The 23,625-nt window shown below is 33.8% G+C and overlaps 1 protein-coding gene, 1 non-coding gene and 2 pseudogenes across 2 annotated transcripts; 3 read left to right on the forward strand and 1 right to left on the reverse strand.

Annotated features, from left to right (window-relative positions):
* The first annotated feature begins 1,756 nt into the window (after positions 1–1,756).
* LOC120158595 lies at positions 1,757–3,786 on the forward strand (annotated as a pseudogene).
* Positions 3,787–4,325: 539 nt separating this feature from the next.
* LOC120158787 lies at positions 4,326–6,397 on the reverse strand (annotated as a pseudogene).
* A 12,355-nt stretch (positions 6,398–18,752) lies between these two features.
* On the forward strand, positions 18,753–19,661 carry LOC120158635 (probable membrane-associated kinase regulator 6). The gene is made up of 2 exons (XM_039169450.1): positions 18,753–19,419; positions 19,504–19,661. Exons 1-2 carry the CDS (start codon positions 18,753–18,755, stop codon positions 19,509–19,511), a joined length of 675 nt encoding a protein of 224 aa, XP_039025381.1. The 3' UTR covers positions 19,512–19,661.
* Positions 19,662–22,344: 2,683 nt separating this feature from the next.
* On the forward strand, positions 22,345–22,531 carry LOC120158841. Its single transcript, XR_005519284.1, has one exon. It is a non-coding gene; the product is annotated as a U2 spliceosomal RNA (small nuclear RNA).
* The last annotated feature ends 1,094 nt before the right edge of the window (positions 22,532–23,625 follow it).

The raw sequence follows: 23,625 nt of genomic DNA on the forward strand, positions 1-23,625 counted from the left end.
TTTTATAAAGTCGAGCATCGTGATTTATAGCGCAGACAAGAAAATGTTGCTTTCATTTTTTTTTAATTCAATTGACAGATAATTATATTTTTTAAGCAATTAAAAGGTTTTTTTTTACAAATGCTTGATCTGTTGATGACAATCGATTAGTTGAATGACTCATTTATAATTTTTTAAAATCAAGTTATTCATTTATAATCTAACTAGCAATTGAACTATTTGTGATGTAATTTACCCTATCAGAAAATTAAAATTCATAGGCACTGAAAGTGGTGTCAATTAATTGTCCCGAAATATAATTGAATTAAAATTGGAAAACGTGACTTTTAAAGACGTCGGAATTTTCAAACAAAGGGTGGTTACATGGGTTGAAAAAATTTTCCCTTAAAGAGGTCAAGGCATCCAAGAAATGCATTGTTTCACTGTAGCTTTCATCCCTAAAAAGAGGGCATTATTTTGCCACATGCGGCTATTTTTTCCCGGTTTAGCGTTCAATTAGAGGTGGGTATATGGGTTAAGGCCCGCGGGTTACCCGTTTAACTTGCGGTCCGTGCGGGTTTTGGACATAAAAAATTGAAGCTCGTTTAAATTGTGGGTTTTTTAGCCCGGACTGTTAAATTCGCGGGTTTAATGGGTATAACCGCGGGTAGCCCGCGAAGCTTGCAATAGCCTGTTTAATTTAAAATTTATAAAATTTTAGAGAAAATAAACTTAAAAAATTTTATAGAAAAAGAAAATAAATTACCTATAAATATCATGTTACTTATAATCATTGTAGTTCTTAAATTTATTAGGGCATTTATTATAATTCTACCGTTGCTTGATATTTTTTTTCATTAACAATGTATCAAATTATTCTTCATTTCAAAAAAATAAATGTTAAAAGATTTATATAGTATTTTAATCTTATAAAATTTACATCATTATCACTTTGATATTTAAAGATTTTTTATTTAGTTTTGACTTTTATTTTTTTCATGAAGTACGTTATCCATTTCGTTCTTTAATTATAAAAAGTCATGTGATATTCTAATAATATATCGCATGACACGTAATATTTAGATTAAAAATAAGAAAGAAAAGTAAAAGAAAAAATTAAAAATATATTTTTCAACTTTTAATGGCTTTCACAAAAGAAAAATTGTTAGATTTATATAATGTTTGACTTTGTTGAATTTTTCTGTTTGAATTTCTGCTTGCAGACACTTTATGTCATATATAGCCTTGAATAATCGTATTTATAAAGTATAATGTGGTTATTGTTTTATTTGTTTTTCAATTTGGTGATATAAGTGAATATTATTTTTTTTTAATTTGAGTTTAAATAATTATATCCTTATATATATTAATAATTAAAAAATTAAAAAAATTATTTCATAATCATTTCCAACTATTTAAAATAAATTTTCAATATTATTTATTATTTTGATGGTGCTACATTCCTTTTCAAGTTACTAGATCATTTTTAAAGGTGTAACAAATTAGAACATTATTTTTTATTGTATTTAAAGCATTTAAAATTATTTTTATTTAACGGGCCGCGAGTAAATCCGTTTAACCTGCGAATTAAACGAACAAGCCATGAACCTTAAAATTCAAAACCTTTTATAATTATGAATTTTTTAAATCACTTTATTTAAACCCACACCGTCAAAACTCACAGACTAAACGGTCAGTAACCCGTATACCCACCTCCACATACAATGCTGGTTTCGTGTAAGATGTATATTAGAAAAAGAAACCGCCAAACGAATCCAGAACACAGGTGGGGCCCATGGGTGCACGATACTTATTCCGTAACGAGCACACCTGAACATAGCTATCCTTACATCGCCACGTCTCCTATTTATTTTTCCTCTCCTTTAAATTCCCAAAAGCAAAATCACCGGCCGACGACTCCGACTCGCTTAGATCGACAATGAATCGAAACAAGGCACAGCGGCGAGTCCGAGGAGAGGAATCGCTGCCCCTAAAGTAAGACATCGATAAAGAACAACAAGAAGAAAACGGGATGCGATTGAGACCGTCGGATAGCAATGTGACTGAAGATCAGGAGCCGTTCATGGGAAATCAAGGTCAGAAGAAAAGCTTCCCTTCGCAGAGAATTCAGAGGGGATTACTTGGATGTCCCCTCCTGCTCCTTCTTAATGAAGATCGTGCATAAACAAGGTCAATTATTATTTTCGATTTTGTAGCAACATTTGAATATGATACGGAAGGTCTTACATCCTTGTATTGTCTATAGTTTGTATGAACTGAGAATCACAATAATAAAAAAAAAGAATTGTTTTTTTTTTACTTTTTTGGAATGACAAGTGATAACTAGATTTGAGTTCTTTTTCGTTTTTTTTGGGTAATTACATCTGCAGGTGACAAGCAAGTTTTATTTGTTGATGAAGTTTTGAAGTTCACTTCATCAGGGAAGATGAAACGGCGGATTCTTATGATCACTGATTTTGCAATTGACATTGACAGCTGCTCCCTTAAACGGCGTATAGCTTTAGCAGCCGTTGATAAGATGTGTTTGAGTGAATTAAGCGATAATTTCTTCGCAATTATCATCCCAACAGAGTATGATTTACTTATGGCTAGTACCCGCAAAACCTTAATTGTAACTGTCTTGGTTGATGCTACCAAAAGTGCTTCCGAATATGAACTCGAGGTGTTTTTTTCGGATAGGTAATTATATGTTTTTTCAACTGCCAGTAGTTTGATTTGTTTCTTTGCTTTGACCAAAGTTTTTAAGTTTTGCTTTCAGCTAGTATGTTGGCTTTCTTTAATTACATTTTACCAACAATCTTAGCTTATGTGGCTGATTATTAGCCATTATGCAGACATTCATGTTCTTGTCTAAGTGGTTGATTAGGGTTGCAACTTGGAGTTGGTTCGTTCCCTTGATGTGTCCATTTGTTCTTACAAAGCTTTTGGGTTGATGAATTATGTTGACTACCACACTGACTGTCAAAGGGTCATATTACTGGCAAGAGGAAATAGAGAAAGTACTGCATATCTGCATTAGATGCTAAGTTTCATTGGGAAAAGCCTGCAATGTAAATTTATTGTCGGAGCTTTTACAGAAAGCTTTAGACATTTGCCTATATATATGCTTTTGTAGATGGCATTTCTAGGACTTTAACCTAATTATCTGCAGCATCAGGTTTCTCATTGGAGAATATATATGTTAATTTAGTTGCTAAGACCATGTTTTCTTCCAATTCTATCATTTTACTCTTTAATTTGTTTAATTTTCCTTTGATCTGTTAAACATTTATGATGCTGTTAATATACTTAATCTTTGCGTATGTGGTTCTTTTTTTTTTGTTAGGTTTGAATATAATGCTTCATCTGATGATGTTAAAGTTCAGTTTGAGGGAGCTGAAGGTACGTGATACTATGCACATTACAAATGTTCTTACATGTGTTTCATTTGGTACTGAAACTAGGATTATTTCTGCAAATTTTCAGGGGGTGTTAGGACAAAAATTGTGAAGACGTAACCGAGTTGCTAATGTGTATTTTCCTCGAGTGAGATCTTATGGTGAAATACACTCCAAAAAATGCATAAATATAAGATTCATTGGTTTATGTTTGAGGTTCTGCTTATCTTTGAGACCACTTCCAAAAAGACACGTGGACCTTTTTCTATTACAGATTAATGTATGTTATTGTTTGTAATTCATATTTAAGAAAAGGGTGTTGTATAAAATTCTTTCTAACTTTTGGCTCCCCTTGGATTATGGGATGTGATATCTCTACATATGGTAGAAATTGTCAAAATAGAACATGTATTTTTTTTTAATTAATCTGGTTAGTAAAGGTAGTATCTAATCAAAGGTAACTTTGAACCATTTAACATTTATACTTCTGGCATTTACGGTGTTGGAACCCGAGATTTTAAAGAATAACAATAATTTTTTTGTCATCAAGGCCGCTTACTTGAAAGAATAAGAATAATTCTTTTGTCACCAAGGTTGATTGGTTCGTGTATATACCATGTCACAACCTTGTATAGACCATGTTTGTTGTGTGTCTTCAGTGGAGTATGCTACCCGAGCTTTATGTCCTGAATTGTTTTGGCCTGAAATTTTGTTTGCAATTGATAAAAAGTTGGATCTTGTGCTGCCAATGTTTGTATGAAAATGAAAAGGGACTTATAATATTCAACCATTAATGCCCTGCTGTTTGAATGATACAATAGCAATCATCATACCTATATCAGGGTAGCTAAAGCTAAACTAATATTGTTGTCATATTTTATCATAGAACTATAGGGTACATAAACAACTTAATTTATCCAATACCTTTTTTCGTTGAGTTCTAAAATTTTATAAAACTGATGAAGGAACAGATGAAGATGGAATGATTTCGGGTGAGGATTCTGGTTTAGTTTCAGAGAATGGTTGGTTCGAAGTTGAGGTTTCTGGTTTAGTTTTAAAGGATGGTTGGTTCCCCATGCTTGCTTCCCAAATGTACTCTATCATTTTCGCTACGTCCGACATTTTCGGTCTCTGCTCTGGCATTCTCACGACACAACTCATCCTAATTTGTAGCATCTGTACCATTTCCTCCTCGTTGTTAGGATACCGCAAAAGTTCTACATCGAAAACTTCTGCAGTCCACTCTTCTCTAACAACAAAGTGCACCCATCTCACCAGTTGAACGATTTCTTCACCGCCAGAGGCATGTATTGGTGATTTTCCAGTCAAGAGCTCAAGTAACAAGACCCCATAACTGTATACGTCAGATGCTTGAGTTGTTTTCCTAGTATCTGTTACTTCTGGTGCACGATAACCCACGACTCGCATTGCAGTTGGAGGCATTGGACTCATCACTGCTGCCAAACCAATATCTGAGACGCAACCAAATTCTTCAGAGTTCAGAAAAATGTTGGAAGCTTTTATGTTTCCATGGACAAGTTTTCCATTGTTTTGTGCGTGGATATAAGCAATGCCTTTTGCAGCCCCAATGGTGATTCGAAGTCTAGTTTCCCAGTCCAGAGGTCTCCGACCTTCATCTTTTTTACCTGAAATATCAATGAGTTAACAGATAGGTTAAGTCTTGTCTTATTGAATCATGATTCATCATTCTAAAGCAAGAAAAATAGATAATTCAGAGAGATTCAAGTAAGAACTGAGCTGAAGATAGAGATTAAGCACATCAACTCACCATGTACCAGAGCAGAGACACTTCCCCGGTCGTAGTAATCATGAACCACGAGCTTCTAGTCTTTCGAATAATAATATGCCCTAAGCCCGGACACATTCTCATGCCTGATGCTCCCGATTGCCTTCATCCTTTGCTCGAACTCCTGTTTTCCGGAAGTTAACTCATTCAGTCTCTTCACTGCAACTGTTGTAGCGTCCTCTAAGTGCTGCTTTGTATGTTACTCCAAATGTTCCCTTCCCAAGCACCTCAGCAGAAGCTCTCAACAAGTCCTCCAAGTCAAATGCTAGATTACAACCCTCAAAGAAGACAAGCTTGCTGTTCTTATAATGATTCTCAGATGCCTTTTTCTTCAAAGAGACTTCTTTCTTTTGAGACTGTGGGGGAAATTCTTGTTCCTTTCGCTTCGTTGAGCGACAACAGATCACTAAAAGGGCGGTGAGCATGAACAGAAGCACGGAGCCACCAATTATGACCCCCAAGAGCAAAGGCTCAGGCAGTTTTTTGGCTTTCTTTGAAGGCAGATGAGCATTGGGTGGCTGGCTTGAAAGAGCAGGAGGACGAAGGGCGTTTTCCGATGAAAGATTATTACCAGAAAATGCCCAACTTGGAAATCTTTCAAGGGACTTGGGAATAATCCCTGTAAGATTGTTGTTGGCTAAATCAAACTGTTGCAAACTAGGGATACTAATGTCAGGAATATCACCTGAAAGTGAGTTTATTAGAGAGTTTCAGAACAGTGAGGTGAGCCAACTTTGAAACCGAAGGAGGAATGCTTCCAATGAAGCCATTGTACGAAAGATCAACGATTGTAAGATTATTCCAAACCGAGAAATCAGGCAATGTGCCAGAGAACTTGTTGAATTGAAGGTAAATGGTAGTCAAGTTCTTGAGTTGAACAAAATCAGAAGGGAATGAACCCGAAATCCCATTGGATCGAAGACTGATAATCTCGACAGCCGATATACGACCGAGAGTGTTGGCCGGAATAGGGCCACGAAGTCCGACCCCAGGCAAACGTAGCGCTATAACACTGGAATGATCACAGTTGCATGTCACCCCTATCCAATTGTTGCATACAGAAGTTTCCTCGCTCCAGTTGAGAGATCGTGAATGGTGAAAAACCTTGAAGGAAATCTAGCAATGCTTGTTTATCTTTAACTGGTTCAGCTATGATGAATGGGAAAATAGCCACCAACAAGAAGATGACCAAGTGTTTCCTTTTCTTGCTCATTTTCTCCAATAATTCGACCAGATAAAAAGAGGGTTTCTTTGAACTTTTCTGCAGATTATGGCCACATCTGCAATGACCAAATAAATTAAGTTGAATTTCTATAAAAGATAGACTTAAATGAGTTGAGTATAAGCTGAATGTTGTCAAAAGAAACAAGCTTAGGAGTGTTAGGTGTTGGTTTTTTTAGCAAAGTCTCACCTTGATTGTGTATAAGGAGGAGGGAAAATTCTTTTGTTATAAATAGAGCCATCCTCCTCCTTAGTTAAGCATCCCACAAATATAAGTCTTCTTCTATATTAAAGGCTATTTGTATTCTTTCTTTCTCTTTGTAATATTTCTTCTATTAGTGAAATATTATTTTAGTAGTGTTCGAGGAGGTAGGCATAATTTTGGCCTAACCTCGTTAAATTTTGGTGTTCTCTTTATGTCTATTTAATAGCTATTGTCGGGTATAGTTGTTGTTAATTATTGTCTTATTAAAATTACTTGTCTTAGTAGTTCTGTCTAAGGAAAGTGGATTTTAAGAGGGACCATTGTAACCCCTCCTCTTTCTTGGGAATCTACCTTTGTGTGATTTTTAGTACAACCGTTTTCACACTAGTCACCTAGATAATAGTTTTCAAGGTGAATTTGTTATTATTGGTGGAAATTAACTCGAATTCCACAATAATTGATATCAGAGCTCTTTGTTTATTTTAGTATGCTCTGTGGTTGCGGCTTAGGCTGATCTTCCACATCAGAAAAAAATTCCTTGGGGTAATTAACATTTTGCATTGACAGATATTAAATAGAATTTGTAGCAGAAATGGCAGACGACACAAAAACATCCACAAGAAATGCTGTGACAAATGTTAGATTTGCAGTGGAGATTTTTGATGGCACCGGTCATTTCGGCATGTGGTAAAGTGAGGTTCTAGATGCCCTATTTCAGCATGGTCTAGACATTGCTATTGAAGGAGAGAAACCATATGATGTTGAGGAGAAAGAATGGAAGAGGATCAATAGATTGACATGTGGTACTATTCGATCGTGTCTTTCTAGAGAGCAGAAGTATGCATTTTCTAAAGAAACTTCTGCAAGTAAATTGTGGAAGGCACTAGAGGAGAAATTTTTGAAGAAAAGCGTCAGAACAAGGTCTACATGAAAAAGAGATTGTTCCGCTTCAACTATGTATCAGGTACCACTATGAATGATCACATTACTAGCTTTAATCAGCTGGTGACTGATCTGATGAATATGGACGTGACTTTTGAAGATGAAGATCTAGCTCTGATATTGATGGGATCACTTCCTGATGAGTTTGAGTATCTTGAAACTACTCTACTTCATGTGAATGTTGATGTGTCTCTCAGTGAAGTAACTAATGCCTTGTATAGTTATGAATTGAGAAAGAAAGACAAACAAGAAAACACAAGTGTCGAAGCAGAAGCTCTTGTTGTTAGAGGCCGTTCGAAGAGTCAGAATAAAGGAAGGAGAGGGAGATCGAAGTCAAAGTCCAGATTGAGCAAAGATGAATGTGCCTTTTGTCAAGAAAAAGGGCACTGGAAGAAAGAATGTCACAGACTAAAGAATAAAGGCAAACCTGAAAGGGGAAAGGCTGTCTCAGAATCAAATATGGTCGAGTATGATGATACAGATTCAGATTTCGCATTCGCTGCTACGCCATCAACCTGCTGTTCCAGTTCATGGCTGTTAGATTCAGCTTGTAGCCACCATATGACCCCCAATAGCGAATGGTTCTTTGATTTTAAAGAACTAAAAGGTGGAATTGTCTACACATCAAATAATTCCCCTCTTGACACACTTGGGATTGGTTCAATTCGCTTGAGGAATCAGGATGAATCAATCAGAACCTTAACAGGTGTCCATTATATACCAGATTTAATGAGAAATCTCATCTCTGTGGGAACCTTAGAGTCAAAAGGTTTAGAAGTGAGGGCAAAAGATGGGATTATGAGGATTATCTCTAGTGCACTGGTGATAATGAAGAGAATCCGGAAAAGAAACAATGTGTATTACTTTCTGGGTAGTATAATTGTTGGGACAGCAGCAGTGGTAACTTCTACTGATGAACAGGAGTCAGAAACAACCAGGTTATGACATATGCGCTTGGGGCATGTTGGTGAAAAATCCTTCAAATTGCTGATAGATCAAGGATTATTGAAGGGTGCTCGGGCTTGCAAATTAGGTTTTTGTGAGCATTGCATCAAAGGGAAGATTACGAGGGTGAAATTTGGAACAAAAATCCATGATACTAAAGGTATTTTGGATTATGTTCATTCAGATGTATGGGGGCCTTCCAAGACAACTTCATTGGGAGGAACACACTATTATGTCACATTTGTTGATGATTTTTCCCGGAGAGTTTGGGTGTATACAATGAAGACAAAGGATGAGGTGCTAGGATTTTTCCTTAAATGGGAAAAGATGGTGGAGACTCAAACAGGTAGAAAAATCAAACGTCTCCGTACAGACAATGGTGAAGAGTACAAAAATGATCCATTTCTAAAAGTTTGTGAAGAAGAATGTATTGTCAGGCACTTCACTGTCAGATCTACACCACAACAAAATGGGGTGGCAGAGCGAATGAACCAGACATTAGTGTAGAAGGTTCGGTGTATGTTGTATAATATTGGGTTAGGCAAAGAATTTTGGGCTGAGGCTTTGGTATATGCTTGTCACCTTGTCAACCGCTTACCATCGACTGCTATTAGTGGTAAAACACCATTAGAGAAATGGTTTGGAGTACCTGCTATAGATTATGATTCCTTACATGTGTTTGGTTCTACTACATACTACCATGTTAAGGAGTCAACACTGGATCCAAGAGCAAAGAAGGCGATCTTTATGGGGATTACCTCTGGTGTGAAAGACTATCATCTTTGGTGTCCAGAAACAAAGAAAATAATCTTCAGCAGGGATGTTACCTTTGATGAATCTACCATGTTGAGAAGGGCGACTTCAGAAATATTGGAGCAGACATATGGAACTCCCAAACAGGTGGAGTTTGAAGGAAGCAAAATTGACCCAGCCAGTAAAGAAACTGATGATGACTCTCCTATGGTAGAAGAAGAGTCAGATGAAGAAGAGGTTCAGACCCAAGAACCTCTACAGCAACATGAATCAATTGCACTCAGAAAGGGAAAGAGGACCATTAGACAACCTGCTCGTTATACTGATATGGTCTCTTTTGCATCACCAATTGCAATTGATGACGTTCTTGCCACTTTTAATGAAGCAATCCAAAGTTCAGAACATAAAAAGTGGAGGATCGCCATGAATGAAGAAATGCAATCCCTTCAAAAGAATCAGACGTGGAAACTAGCTAGTATTCCGAAGGGAAAGAAGACAATTGGGTGCAAGTGGGTATATGCAAATAAAGATGGATTTCCTGACAAGAATAACATCTACTAGAAAGCAAGATTGGTGGCTAAAGGCTACGCTCAAACGAAGAGAGTTGATTATAATGAAGTATTTTCTTCAGTTGTAAAACATTCCTCCATCAGAATTTTGTTGGCTTTGGTAGCACAGTTGGATTTGGAACTAGTTCAGATGGATGTAAAAACTGCATTTTTACATAGAGACTTGGATGAGGAAATCTACATGACTCAGCCAGATGGATTTAAAGTTGATGAAAAAGAAGAGATGGTGTGCAAATTAGAAAAATCGTTGTACGGATTAAAGCAATCTCCAAGGCAGTGGTACAAGCGATTTGACAAGTTTATGATAGGGCAGAAGTACACAAGAAGCAAATATGATCATTGTGTGTATTTACGCAAGCTACAAGACGGATCATATATATATATATATATATATATATATATATATATATATATTCTTCTTTATATATATATATATATATATATCTTCTTTATGTTGATGATATGCTGATAACTTCCAAGAGTCAGACAGAAATTACGAAACTAAAGAGTCAATTGAACAAGGAGTTTGAGATGAAGGATCTTGGTGAAGCGAAGAAGATTCTAGGCATGGAGATATCAAGGGATAAGAAATTAGGGAGGCTTTGTTTGTCTCAGAAAGAATATATGAGGAAGGTACTAAAACGTTTTGGCATGAATGAGAAGTCAAAACCAATTAGTACACCTCTTGCTCCTCATTTCAAGCTCAGTGCATCCATGTCACCTAAGGATGATGCAGAACGGGAATACATGTCAAAGGTTTCGTATGCAAGTGTTGTTGGTAGCTTGATGTATGCAATGGTGTGTACGAGACCCGATATTTTACAGACAGTTGGGGTTGTGAGCAGGTATATGCATGATCCTGGAAAGGAGTATTGACAAGCTGTGAAATGGATTCTTTAGTATATTCTGAACACCGTAGATGTTGGTTTGGTCTTTCAGCAGGACAAACAAGATGGTCAGTGTGTAGTTGGGTATTGTGACTCAGACTATGCAGGTGATTTGGACAAGCGTCGATCAACTACTGGTTATGTGTTTACATTTGCAAAGGCACCAGTCAGTTGGAAGTTCACCTTACAGTCAAGAGTGGCTTTTTCTACTACAGAGGCAGAGTATATGGTAGTTACAGAGGTTGTGAATGAGGCAATTTGGCTTCAAGAGTTGCTTGGTGAATTGAGAATGGAACAGAAGCACATTAAAGTGCATTGTGACAGTTAGAGTGCTATTCATTTAGCAAAGAACCAGGTTTACCATGCAAGGATGAAGCACATCGATGTTCGATATCACTTTGTACGAGAGATTCTAGAAGGTGGAGTCATAATCCAGAAGATCGGGCCACTGAGAATCCTGCTGATATGTTGACAAAAGTGGTAACTACGGTCAAGTTTAAACATTGTTTAGACTTAGTCAATATTGTTACAAATTGAAAGATGAATTTGCAGACACTACTGAAGATTGAATTTTTGAGAGATGTGTGTGGAATTTGCCAAGGTGGAGTTTTGTTGGGTTTTTTTGCAAAGTCCCACATTGGTTGTGTATAAGGAGGAGGAGAAATTCTTTTGTTATAAATAGAGCCATCCTCCTCCTTAGTTAAGCATCCCACAAATATAAGTTTTCTTCTATATTAAAGGCTATTTGTATTATTTCTTTTTCTTTGTAATATTTCATCTATTAGTGAAATATTATTTTAGTAGTGTTCGAGGAGGTAGGTATAATTTTGGCCTAACCTCGTTAAATTTTGGTGTTCTTTTTATGTCTATTTAATAGCTATTGTCGGGTATAATTGTTGTTAATTATTGTCCTATTAAAATTACTTGTCTTAGTAGTTCTGTCTAAGAAAAGTGAGTTTTAAGAGGGACCATTGTGACCCCTCCTCTTTCATGGGAATCTACCTTGGTGTGATTTTTAGTACAATCGTTTTCACACTAGTCACCTAGATAATAGTTTTCAAGGTGAATTTGTTATTATTGGTGGAAATTAACCCCAATTCCACAACATTAGGTTCTGTCCTCTCTTTTTCCATTTTTCTCTGTTTGGTTACTGAGAAAAAAAATCATACAAACATAACGAGAAAGGAATCTGCAATCCAATTTAGCATATCTAATGGAATAAAATTAAGACCCAGATTAGGAAACTCATTGATTCAGTCGAAGTCTCCATATTTTCAAGATGCAAAATTCACTACGAATGATGAAATATTACCAACACTGAAAACTATCCGGACCATCATTTCTCGATAACCAAACAGATAATGTTTATACATCAAAAAAAAAAAAGAACAACTAATAGAACAAATTAACTTACTGAAGAAACTCCTAAAAGATTCAGAAATGATCAAATAAAAGAAGGAAAGAAGAAACGGGATGAAAAATATCGAATACTATGAGATCCGGAAATCAAGCACATCCTTCAGGAATCAGACAAGAGTAATGGGATTGTCGGTAACGAGTTTCATGATGGCAGTGATAATGATGACAATCAACTAAGGATAGATTTATGAGCTGTTCGTGCTTGAGAGAGCAGTATCAATGTAAGTACAAAGAAGAAAAATCAAATAAGAATCCATATATTAATACTTGATATTATTAGAGGTTTCGAATTGTAGCACGATTTCTATGGGAATATTTGAGTACTAATTGTTTAAATATGTACTAATCTTTTTACCATTGATAACAAGATTTCATTAATAAAAATGATGGAAGGAATCAAACTAAAAAAATGAAAACAAAAACATTAAAACCAAAGATACGAATAAAACGAAACCTTACATTAAGGATGACGACTAATATCAAAAGAAATTAGTAATCTTCATAAAAATCCCTTATCTATGTTGAACTAAGGACGAGACACTTTACGAAATGATAAAAAAGTAGTGAGCGAATCAAACTATTTGACAGGATGCTTCACTACACAATTCTGATTATATCGACAAAAAATATCTTATCAAAGAGGAGATATGATATGTAGCTACTGACAAATCAATCAGAAAATAAATGTTGTGATGATCTTTATAAGAGCACCAAAACGATAACAAAAGTATGTGAAAAACATATAAAAAACTATAAGGATCGTGTCACAAGAGTAAATCAGAGAAAACGTGTGTTACAAGATCCGATAAAAACATGTCAAAAAGACATTATTTAAATTAAAAAAAAACAAAAGACATTGTACAAAAAAAATAAGAGAATTACTAATTATCGACGGTTTAAAACCAAAATTAATATTAATGACGTCACTGGTTAAAAAAAATCAAATGAAAAGAGAAAGACCACCAAAACATTGAGAGAAAATCTAAATTAAAAAAAAAAAGAGAAAAGAGAAGGCGACCAACATGTACTACTTTTTAATGACATGTATTAACAATAAAATAATATTAAGTTGACTATCTAGCTCAGTTGGTAGAGTACAAGGTTCTTAATCTTGAGGTCATGTGTTCGAGTCCCACGGTGGACAATTCATAATTTGGAAGGTCTCCCACTGAAATTGCTCTCAACTTGGCATTGGGGCAATCTACTATCCTGCCTCCCCTTACCGACACTATTTTCACATAATATTAGAGCTTTAGCTCATTTGTTGGCTTCATATCCTACTGTTGCTCCATTGTCTTGTTATAGTCCGACGACACAAACACTTCAACGCATATGGGATCCTGTTTGCTGTAATCATTGTAACATTTTGTTAGATCTTGTTTCTTTTTATGTTTGAGCCACTGAATTTTGTGTTATCTGCTCTGCACTCTGATTATTCTTGTTTGATGTTCTCTGTCAATCGTAATTTGTTTTGTTGGAGTTGAAAACTGATCATTTCTTGTGACGTGTTGTGAATACGTACTATATACTTTTTTTTAATAATATATACAATTAAAACGTGGTATCTATTTAAATTTTAATTAATTAATTAATAACGCTCACACGTACATCTACTTAAACCTAGAATCTTTAACAAGAACAACATTTCTTCTTCCCATATGAGATTGAGGCTGTTGATGGGTTCAAGATACTTGAAAATATTGTTTGGATCTTTATTCATGCGTTGTGTTGCACATCTAACATCTGTCTTGCAACCATGATCTTATGCCACAATTCTCTCATATTTGTTGATGGTGTTAGATTCCTCCCGTTTACGCCACCGTACAGTCATCTCCGGCCACCATGGCACCGTTTTCATTTGGTATGGAGTTTTTCCATCTTGTCTTCGTAGGTCCTGACGTTGATGATTGATTGGTCAAAGTTTGTTTCATCCCCATCTCCGTATGTTGCTTCTATCTTCTCTTTTACAACTTCATTTCATCATCTTCGATACTAAAATCAACACATGGTTCACCCACTTATTTGGTTTAATCATCTCCTTTTATTTCTGATTGATTACTTTGATTTGTATTAAAATTATTACCAAACTTTGATGAGGGCCGGTCCTGATTATTTTTCGACTTGGGATGAAATTAAAAAAGTAGCCCCCTAATTCAAATTTTTTAAAATATAAATTTTTTATTAGTTTTTAAATTAAACAAATAGTAATTTATTATTATATAAAAAAATGTTAAAAATATATTTAAGCTCACAAATAATTATAAAGAAATATTGTCTTAATACATAACATAGTATTTGGAAATAAAAGAATGATTTTATCTAGAATTTAGAAATATATAAAAATAAAAGAAAGAATTTGAAAGCATGATCTTACCTAGAATTTTAAGAACAATCTTCAATATGATTCAAGCACCACAATTGATGATAAACAAATGTGACTTTCTGTTTGTGAGAAATATGAGAAATTAAAAAGTGAGGTTAATAATTTTTAGAAGAATTTTGAAATATGGAAGAGAAAATAAACATGCTAATTATACTTATTTTTTTTTCTCCCATTGAGTTTTAAAGAAAAAAAAAATACCGTTAATAAATAAAAGTTTCATTGATATGGAAAATCGAAAAAGATATTTTGTGAATTGATAGTGAGAATTTGAAAAGACCAAAATTAAAAAGATTTAATTGAAAATTTTTAATTTTAGGAACAAAATATTAAATTAGAGTTTTATGTGAATGTTGTTTTTAGGATAGAGTTTTATGAGAAGTTAAAAATTTATTAACGTTAATACAAAAATTTAATAATGACAATTGACACTTCAATAAACTAATGGGTCTCATTATTTTATTTTATTTTATATATTTTTAAAATTTATTATCTTTAATAAACTAGTGTGTTCCATTATTTTATTTTACAATTTTTTAATTTATTATAAAAAATAAAAAATATATTAATTTTTTTTATTAATGGGTATCCAGTCGGTGCCCCTCTTGTCATGGCCAAGGTCGACCCTGACTCTAATTTTATATAAATATTTTATAAATGATTATTTATTTTGATAAATTATAAATTTAATAAAATTTAACTATTTCTTCTATTATACTCATGTACTTTTATTTTATTTTTTTAATTAACTCACTTAACTTTATATATTAAATTTTGATGTGTTTTAGATTAAACGAACATCAAATTTTCATTTAAAATGTTGAGACGCGTTCATTGAGAAATTTTAAGAGTCATTAATCTCTGACGATGGTGGTCGGTGGCGGTCAGAACGACAGTCGATATGGTGACTAAAATATAGGTTTATTCAAGAAGAGAAATAAGGAGAAGATAGAAAGAGAAGGAAGAAGAAGAAGAAAAAAATGAAAATGGGAGCAATTTTAATTATTTTTTCTATCTTTTAATGATTTAAAAGTATTTATTTAATCCATGCCATAACACCGTTAAAAGTTAACAGTGGAGTGACAAAAAAACTCAATGTATAAGGTTGAGTGAGTTAATTGAAAAAAATTAAAAGTATAGTGAGTAAAATAAGAGAGAGAAATTCAGTTATTAAATTTGTAATTTACCCTATTTATTTCATGCGATGATATAAAACCGTTAAATTTGTGTGATTTTAAAAAGTTCTAAATTTGATGATCGCTTAGGTGGTCAAATGTGACTAATTAGGCCTATAATGTCTATAACAGATCGAATTTAGGGTATTACAATGACGAATAAATTTTGAGAAAATGACTTTTGTTAAAGGTGAGCAAAACTTGATTTGACTCAATAAAATTGATATTTTTAAATTTTAAGTTTTCAAGTCCATTTGAATTTTAAGTTCGAATCGAGTTTGAATTTATAAAGTTTGAATAACTGAAAATTAAAATATCATTAGTCTTTGGCTATGTAATTTAACTATTTTAGAATTTGATATTTGTTTTTTTATTTCTCTATTTCCTCTTATATTTTAAGTCTATTTTTAACTGAATTATGAGTACAAATACCTATGCAACTTTGATTTCTATTTTCGATTAAAAAAATATCTTATTTTTATAATCTAATTCCTTAACTTTGTATGTTTTTCTTGGTTTTTCAATTTGTCATTCGTTTTAAGTTTTTTTTTTATCAATTTTGAGATACATACTGCTCTATCACTATAGAATATTTATATTTTCAATTTATTATTTAAAAATATTTTTTATATTTTTACTATTTAGTCACTCAACTTTATATTTAATTCATTTTGATCCTTCAACTGTATTTTTTTTACAAACTCTTTCTTCCCACCAATTCCTTAACTCCTTCATACTCTCATCAATACTTTATCCTTAAAGTTCACTTTTTAAAAAATTACACAATAAATATATTTTATAATTATAGATGATATTTGATTTATTAAATAATATTATAAATTTTACTTACATATATGTGAAAAAAATAATATATATATATATATATATATATATATATATATATGATTAGAGAAAGTCGTTTAACTTAGAATCAATCCATACTATAACATTATAAATAATTACAATTAAGTTTGAATAAAAAATTTAACAATTTAACTCAACTCGATTCAAATACCTATGCAACTTTGTATTAAGCCTTTGTATTGTGGTTTTTCCCATTTGTGCCTCAATATTGAAGTAGATAGTCTCTTTGAGGGCTCTTGCTCTTCCCTTTCACCGAGTGGTGTTTATGCAGTTGTCAAGTTTTATGTCAGGCTATTAGATGAACTGGATATATCATAAGAATAAATTGCGGTTGCTCTTGTCGTTGTGATTATGGTTGCAAATGTGGTAATGTGATTACGGATTTTGCGAATATTAGGATGTAATCTATTTTTAAAAAGTAATTATATTTTTATGTTGCGGATGTAATCTTAAAAAATTGTTACAATCGCAATTTAATATCATGAACTAGATTGTTTTTCCTGAAAGCAATAATAATATTTTTGTGCAAAGAAAAACATTTTTTTCATGATCGTAAGTGTTTTTTTTTTAATGTTTAGGTTATCCAGTGCTTGTTGTCTCGAAGGAGGACGCAATGTAGGGACCAGTTGGTTTGAAGTTATTTTCTAATATTTGGCTTTTGGCCTAGAAACCTAGGTCAATGTCCATTTCATTCTCCGACAACGCTAGGGGACCTTGTCTGCTTTTTTGTTTTTGTACTTGATAAGTAAATAATATACTGAATATTTCCATTTTTTTATGAAAACGACTTCACCTTCTCTAACGTTCAAGTTTTGAGGAGATTCAAACTCACCACCACTAGACTATTAGTGGACGAAAAAGCCTGAATTTTCCTTACCAATGGAACTTAATGATATTTGCTTTCCCTGGTTTTCTTCCCCATGAGATTTCTAATATATCTCCTTAACTGATTCAAGGACCAAACTGCAGTAACGTGTGACGATGGGCATCATTGCATATGACCTATTTTTAATACCAATATTATTAATGTCCCTTGTCTTCTTCTATAATTCTTACGTTGTCTCATTGTTTTGTGTTAAAGTTTTGAATGCTGTTGAAAGTAAACAAATACCCAGATAATGTTACATTTAATTGGGGTTTTGTGATAATTTAGGATATCGATGTTCAGAAACTCTTTTTTATTAATTTTTATTTATTAGCCTACATTACTAAAAATACAAATCTCTGATCAATTATTGGGCATAAATAACACTTTCGATAAACAAGTCGGGTACCTGTGATGTGTTGGAACATTTAAGTTTATATCTACTTATTTTGTCGATCTACAAATAATCCTCGGGACTCTACACTTGTGGGTTGGTACACTAAGCCCTATAGTAGGCCAAGTGCATCCTTATTATTTTGTATAAGTTATTAAATTTAGTTTATAATTCAATGTCCTAAGGGGAAGAGAAAAAAATAAAAAATTTTACATACACATTTCGTTAGAAAAATAAATATTAAAAGTTTAGATTCTTATTTTTTTAATTTCTAAATCCATCATTGTTTATAGTTGTCACACACATTAAAGTTCTGTATTAATATCTTAAGATTGGAAAAGGGGATGGACTGCCCATAATCAATCGAACCCTCTTTTTTCTCCTTGATAATAATTCCTTTTCTTTCTCTCTCAAGCACGAGTCACTCTCTCGTTAACCGTAGACCGTAAACCGTAATTCTACACCTAAATTAGAAAGCTGATTAGCTCAACCTATTGCCATCAACGGCTTTAATCCTTTAGTATGAAGGTATTTGGCTTGTTTAGACAATGAAGACTTGAAGTAGCACCTTGAATAAATTATGCTTGTTGTTTCGCATTTTCTAGCCTATGAATGTATGAGAAAAGAGGTTGCTTTAGTTTGTTGAGATAAAGAAGAGGATATGTGCATGAACCTAAATTCTTTATATTTTCGGGTTTTTTGTGACTATTGATTAAACAAATTAGCAATGAGAGGTCATCTTTTCTGCTAACTTGAAAGGAAATGTGGGGTAAAGGGTCGATGGAACATCACACTATGTGTTAGGGGGGCTCACAATTATGTTTCTTTCTCCTTTTTCTCTTTCTAATTATTAAAACCCCTTGTCTCTTGCCAAATATCCATATATATATATATATATAAAGATGTTGTACTTGAGATTACACGGTGCTGTTTTAGAAGTGTGGAAGCCATGGAAGCATCCCAACAGCTCTCCATTGAAAGCTTTTCGTATAGCTGGTTAGTAAACCTAAAACCAGCTTCTTCAGATGGTTTGGAGGGCTCGTTAAGAGCCTCGCTTGATGCATGCGACGAAGCTTCTTTCATCGAAATGGATCCCAGGATGCCGCCTTCCAAGAGATTTTTCAGACGCTCTCAAGATTTCAAGTTTGATTTCCCCATTTCACAAGCTCCTCTCACGCTCGTTCATGCAGATGAGCTCTTTTCCGATGGCTACGTCCTCCCTTTTTTTCTTAGCCCTTTGAAGATCGAGGCATATGAAATTGAAGCTTCTGATTCAGTTTCAGCCATGGCTATAGCTACTTCTTCACAAGTGCCGACTGTTCCGCCCAGTAAAACAAATCGTCCATCTCTCTCACGGTGTCGAAGATTGTCCAGAAGGATATTATCGAAATACTTGGATTTTCTCAGGCCATTGTATAGGAGAATACGGGGAAGAAAGTCGAAGAGTAGAGCTGAAAGCGTCGATGCGAGAATTCAGACGAAGAAGAAATGTGTGTACTCAGCTGAAGCATCTCCTCGGATCAGCGTCGCGTACTCCGGTGCCGATGAGTGGCGGAATTCGTGCGATTCCGAAAGCTCCATCTACGAGGCGGTTCTGCATTGCAAAAAATCAATCGGTAAGCTTAGCCAATTGTGCATGTTTCCATTTGGAACCAAACAAACGCTGGTGCTGATATTATTTCATCCTATTTCCTTTTCAGGCAAATGAATGGAGGAGGATTTTTCAATTGACATGGGAGAGATGAAAATCTGGCGACTTGTTATTTGTCCACTTTCTTCTCTACTTTTCCCCCCCTTTCTTGTGACCATGTATATTTTTGAGTGGAGAAGAAGAAGAAGAATGGCTGTTCTGAAAATATATTAATGTCTTCTTCTTCTAAAGAGTAGGGCTAACAACTTGAAGGAATCCTCCTCTCCTCTGTTTCTGTAAAGTTTTAATTTTATTTAGTGAGAGAGGGATTATTCTATTAAGGGTATATATCCCTTTGCTTGAATAAATTTGATTGAATGATGAAAACAAAACATGACAAGAAAATGTTTTTGATGAACGTATAATTGTATAGCAAATAAGAATTACTTATTATGACGATGAATTATCAAAAGAAAAATACTAAATCTCCATTGGCATCATTATTTAGCAGGCATTTTTTATAAGTGGTAAATCGAGAAATTTAAAAATAATCCAAAATTTTTATATTAATTTTTATAAAAAAATAGATTTATAAATTTTTCTTTTTTTTTCTTCTCCCTTAAACACACTAAACTAATTTTAATATTTTTTTTCTAAAATAATGAATATACACTTATCTCCCATGGACTTAATGCATCCACCATTGATTTTTATTCTCTCCTATCATTATCGGTTTAACATGTAAGTTTAAGTTCTCTTTTATCAATCACAAGACAATTTTTTTTTATCTAAAAACATTAAAAGAATAAACCTCTTAACAATTACATAAAGATTGGAGATTATATATAATTTGCCTTACAAAACCATTATTCAACATATTTTGAAAGAAAAAATGTACTACCATATATCATATATGTTAATAAAATCACTCTTCCATGATCCAAATCTTTATGTGAATAACCTATGAAACTCACTCTTTCGTTAATAAACTTATGTTGTAAATCATCATGAAATGGATGATAATCATAAATGTAAGACATACCCCAAAAGAAAGGTACAAATTGCGGGTTCATCGTTCTGCACACAATCTCTCCTACAAGTTTACAACATTCGTTAATAACAAGATTTTAGGGTCGTTCTACTAATAGTAGTTAAAATAAAAATAAAAACTATTTTGGGGTTCTCTTCAGATTATAAGATATCTAATTGTAGTTAAAAGTTCCAAGTAGCAGAAATTGACAAAGTGGGTTTTGAATTAAAGTTCATTTATTTCGGAATATTTTTCTTTTTAAAAAAGGAATCAAAGAACATCTGGTCCCCAATGGTATGGGGTCCAAGATGACATGGATCTTTCCCTTACAAACTTGCCCATTGCTCTCTAGTTGTCAAGGCCTGGCGTCTGACATAATGATGAATTTTAGGTGGATTGTTTTCATCCAAAATGAACAAGTTGAGCACATGGTAACGAGCAGGATAGGGAGACATGGACAAACTGTGCTTGGAAAAATGCCAAGATCTGATAAACATTGTTTTTTCAGAGCCCATCTATTTACTTTTGGCTTCCATGTTGCGCTTTCAGATTCTCTCAAACAAAAGAATCAAAACCAAGAGTAGCTATTACGACCTAGTTTTCCTTCTTTGTTAGTCCCTACATCAGCCTAACTAGAAGCCAAGTGGGAGAGCAAGGAGGAACCGATGCAAAATTTTATGTTAAGGAGTACAAATATAAGAAGGGAATGCAAAATTACAAAATTTTTGGGGTGCGAATTAAATAATCAATAAAAATTTAAAAAATATCAAAATTACATGGGGATTTGAAATTTATAGGGATGCAATCGCACACTAGTACCCCTTGATTCATCCATGGGAGTGAGGACCAGAAACCTCATACATGCTAATTGTCTCAGTAGGTGATAACAAAACATTAAGTCTTGTCTTGAAACCGTTTGTCTCCGAATGTGACAGATGATGGATGTCCAAGATGAGAATATATGCCTTTAATTTGCACAATATAATTGAAGGATTTACCTATGTTGTTGTACTAATAGCTGCAATTCAAGTACCAATGCAATGACATGTGCAACAAATGAAACATTTAACAATTTTTGCTGCCATTGATCCTCGTTTCATGGAAATTATTGCCTTGGGAAATTGCATAAACCAGCAATAGAATCGATTTGTGAACCTTTGGTAACTTCATGAGGAATTGCTTGTATGGTACGAGAATATAAAGGAACATCCAGGGGACCAATCCCCTCTTACATGGAATGTGCCGGGGATTGTTCAGCCCTAGGTCATTGTAAGAACTTCCTGAACAATGCAGGCAATTGTAGGACGTAGGTTTCCCACTTCGGCCATTGTATAGCATTCTATGTTACAATATTTTATTGGGGGGTAAGGTCTATATTCTTACTTGAAGTTGAAGAACTTAAGGAATTGACGCTTAATAACTGGGCTCCTTTTAGATCAATATAATCAACAACAATATATATAGGAATAGGCATGGACCAAGGGGATGTTGAGGGCAGTCACATATACTGGAAAATTCAATTCTTATATTGATGCAATGATCTTATAAAACATTAAGAGTTTGATTTTAAGATTAAATATAGAATTTAATGTGTTAATGAAGTGTGAATCTTAAAATAAAAGAGAGAGATTTCTTTCTTGTGTTTGTATCTGTTATTTTCTTCATCATCTAGCCATGAAGAAAAATGCTGAAACCAGAAATGGAAGGCAGAGGTTTGTGGGGGATGAATACAAGGAGAGATTATCTCCAATGAATTGCCTGTAAAATCAAAGGTGTTCAACCAGGGAGCTGAATACATTGCCTAATCCCACATACTTAGAATATAAAGGGACGAGACTAAGAATGAGCATTTAAAAGAAGCCGGGTTGAACTGAGAGACTCGTACCTTTCCCGATCTTTTGGCTAAGATCAAGTGTAGTATCTGTTCTTATCAGTTTAATATGTGATACATGGGTGTCATTGGCCCACATGATATTAAATTTATTTCTTGAGGGGGAGAACTCATCACAGTAGCTTGCTATAGCGTTGCTCTATTGCTCGGGCCTGGCGCACCCCAAGCAATTCTAAGTCGAATACTTTGTGATAATTACTGCTGTTTTTTGTATTATAGATAATAACACATCTTAGATGTTTTACAAGGCGAATTTAGATCATTTTCAATCTCACAGATCTTAGCTGTGATAATTTCGTTTTCGTTTTCTCATCACAATTTGCGATAATTTCCAAATTGTACGACACGATAAATACAATTATACGAAACTATAAACAGAAATAAATTTTAAAATTTATAATTATTATAAAATTACATATAAGATCCATATTTAATTTTTCCGTATTTAATTTTTTGTTTGTACTATTTTCGTTGAAACAAGTATATTTTGCGTTTTCAATATCATATTGATGGGTTTCAACATGCTTTAGAAAGGTAATTGAAACACAGTCATATGTAAGAAACTGATCTCAACTCAAAAATATCCAAATCCCATTTGATAATTCATCATAAGTCAGCTGATATTCAAGGTTTCAATTTTTTTATTTAAATAACCATGAGTACACATGTGAAGATCATATGTCGTCCACAGTACATCCCTAGTAATCTTTCTGACGCATCCAATATACGTACCCTTACAACATTGGACGTCCTCAGTACATACCCAAATTATACATGCCTCATATTCATTTCGAGTACGTATTAAGTACTTAAAACGACATTAAATTTCTATACCCGTGCAACATAGATTTGTACATCCTAGATGAGGATACATGCCTTTTGCACTATATAGTTGAAGGATTTCCTATGTTGTTATGCTAATAGTTGCAATTATCAAACCCAAAAATAATCTGTCGAGACGTTTCTCTTCCCGGCGACGGAGAGTGCAAATAGTGCACATCAAAGAGTGTAACTAGTCTAAAAAAAATGAGTGTATATCCTCCTTGAATCAGATGAAACACCAAGTTGTAGAGTCGCCACCAATATTTTAATTTGGTGAGATTGGTCACCAAAATGTCATATTATTCTAATAATATTCCTAAGAATAATATTAAAATAATACAACTCGGGTCTGCTTACCAGAAAAATAAGTTCGGGAGTCAGTTACGTATGGGGAAGGATTAGCACCCACGTAATGCTCAAAATTGGTACCGGTTTTTATTAATTAATGT

This window comes from Hibiscus syriacus, unplaced genomic scaffold, assembly GCF_006381635.1.
Source record: "Hibiscus syriacus cultivar Baekdansim isolate YM2019G1 unplaced genomic scaffold, ASM638163v2 tig00111330_pilon, whole genome shotgun sequence".
NCBI lineage: Eukaryota > Viridiplantae > Streptophyta > Magnoliopsida > Malvales > Malvaceae > Hibiscus > Hibiscus syriacus.

Coding starts and splice junctions, on each gene's coding strand:
- LOC120158635 (XM_039169450.1), top strand. CDS start 18,753: ATGGAAGCATCCCAACAGCTCTCCATTGAAAGCTTTTCGTATAGCTGG.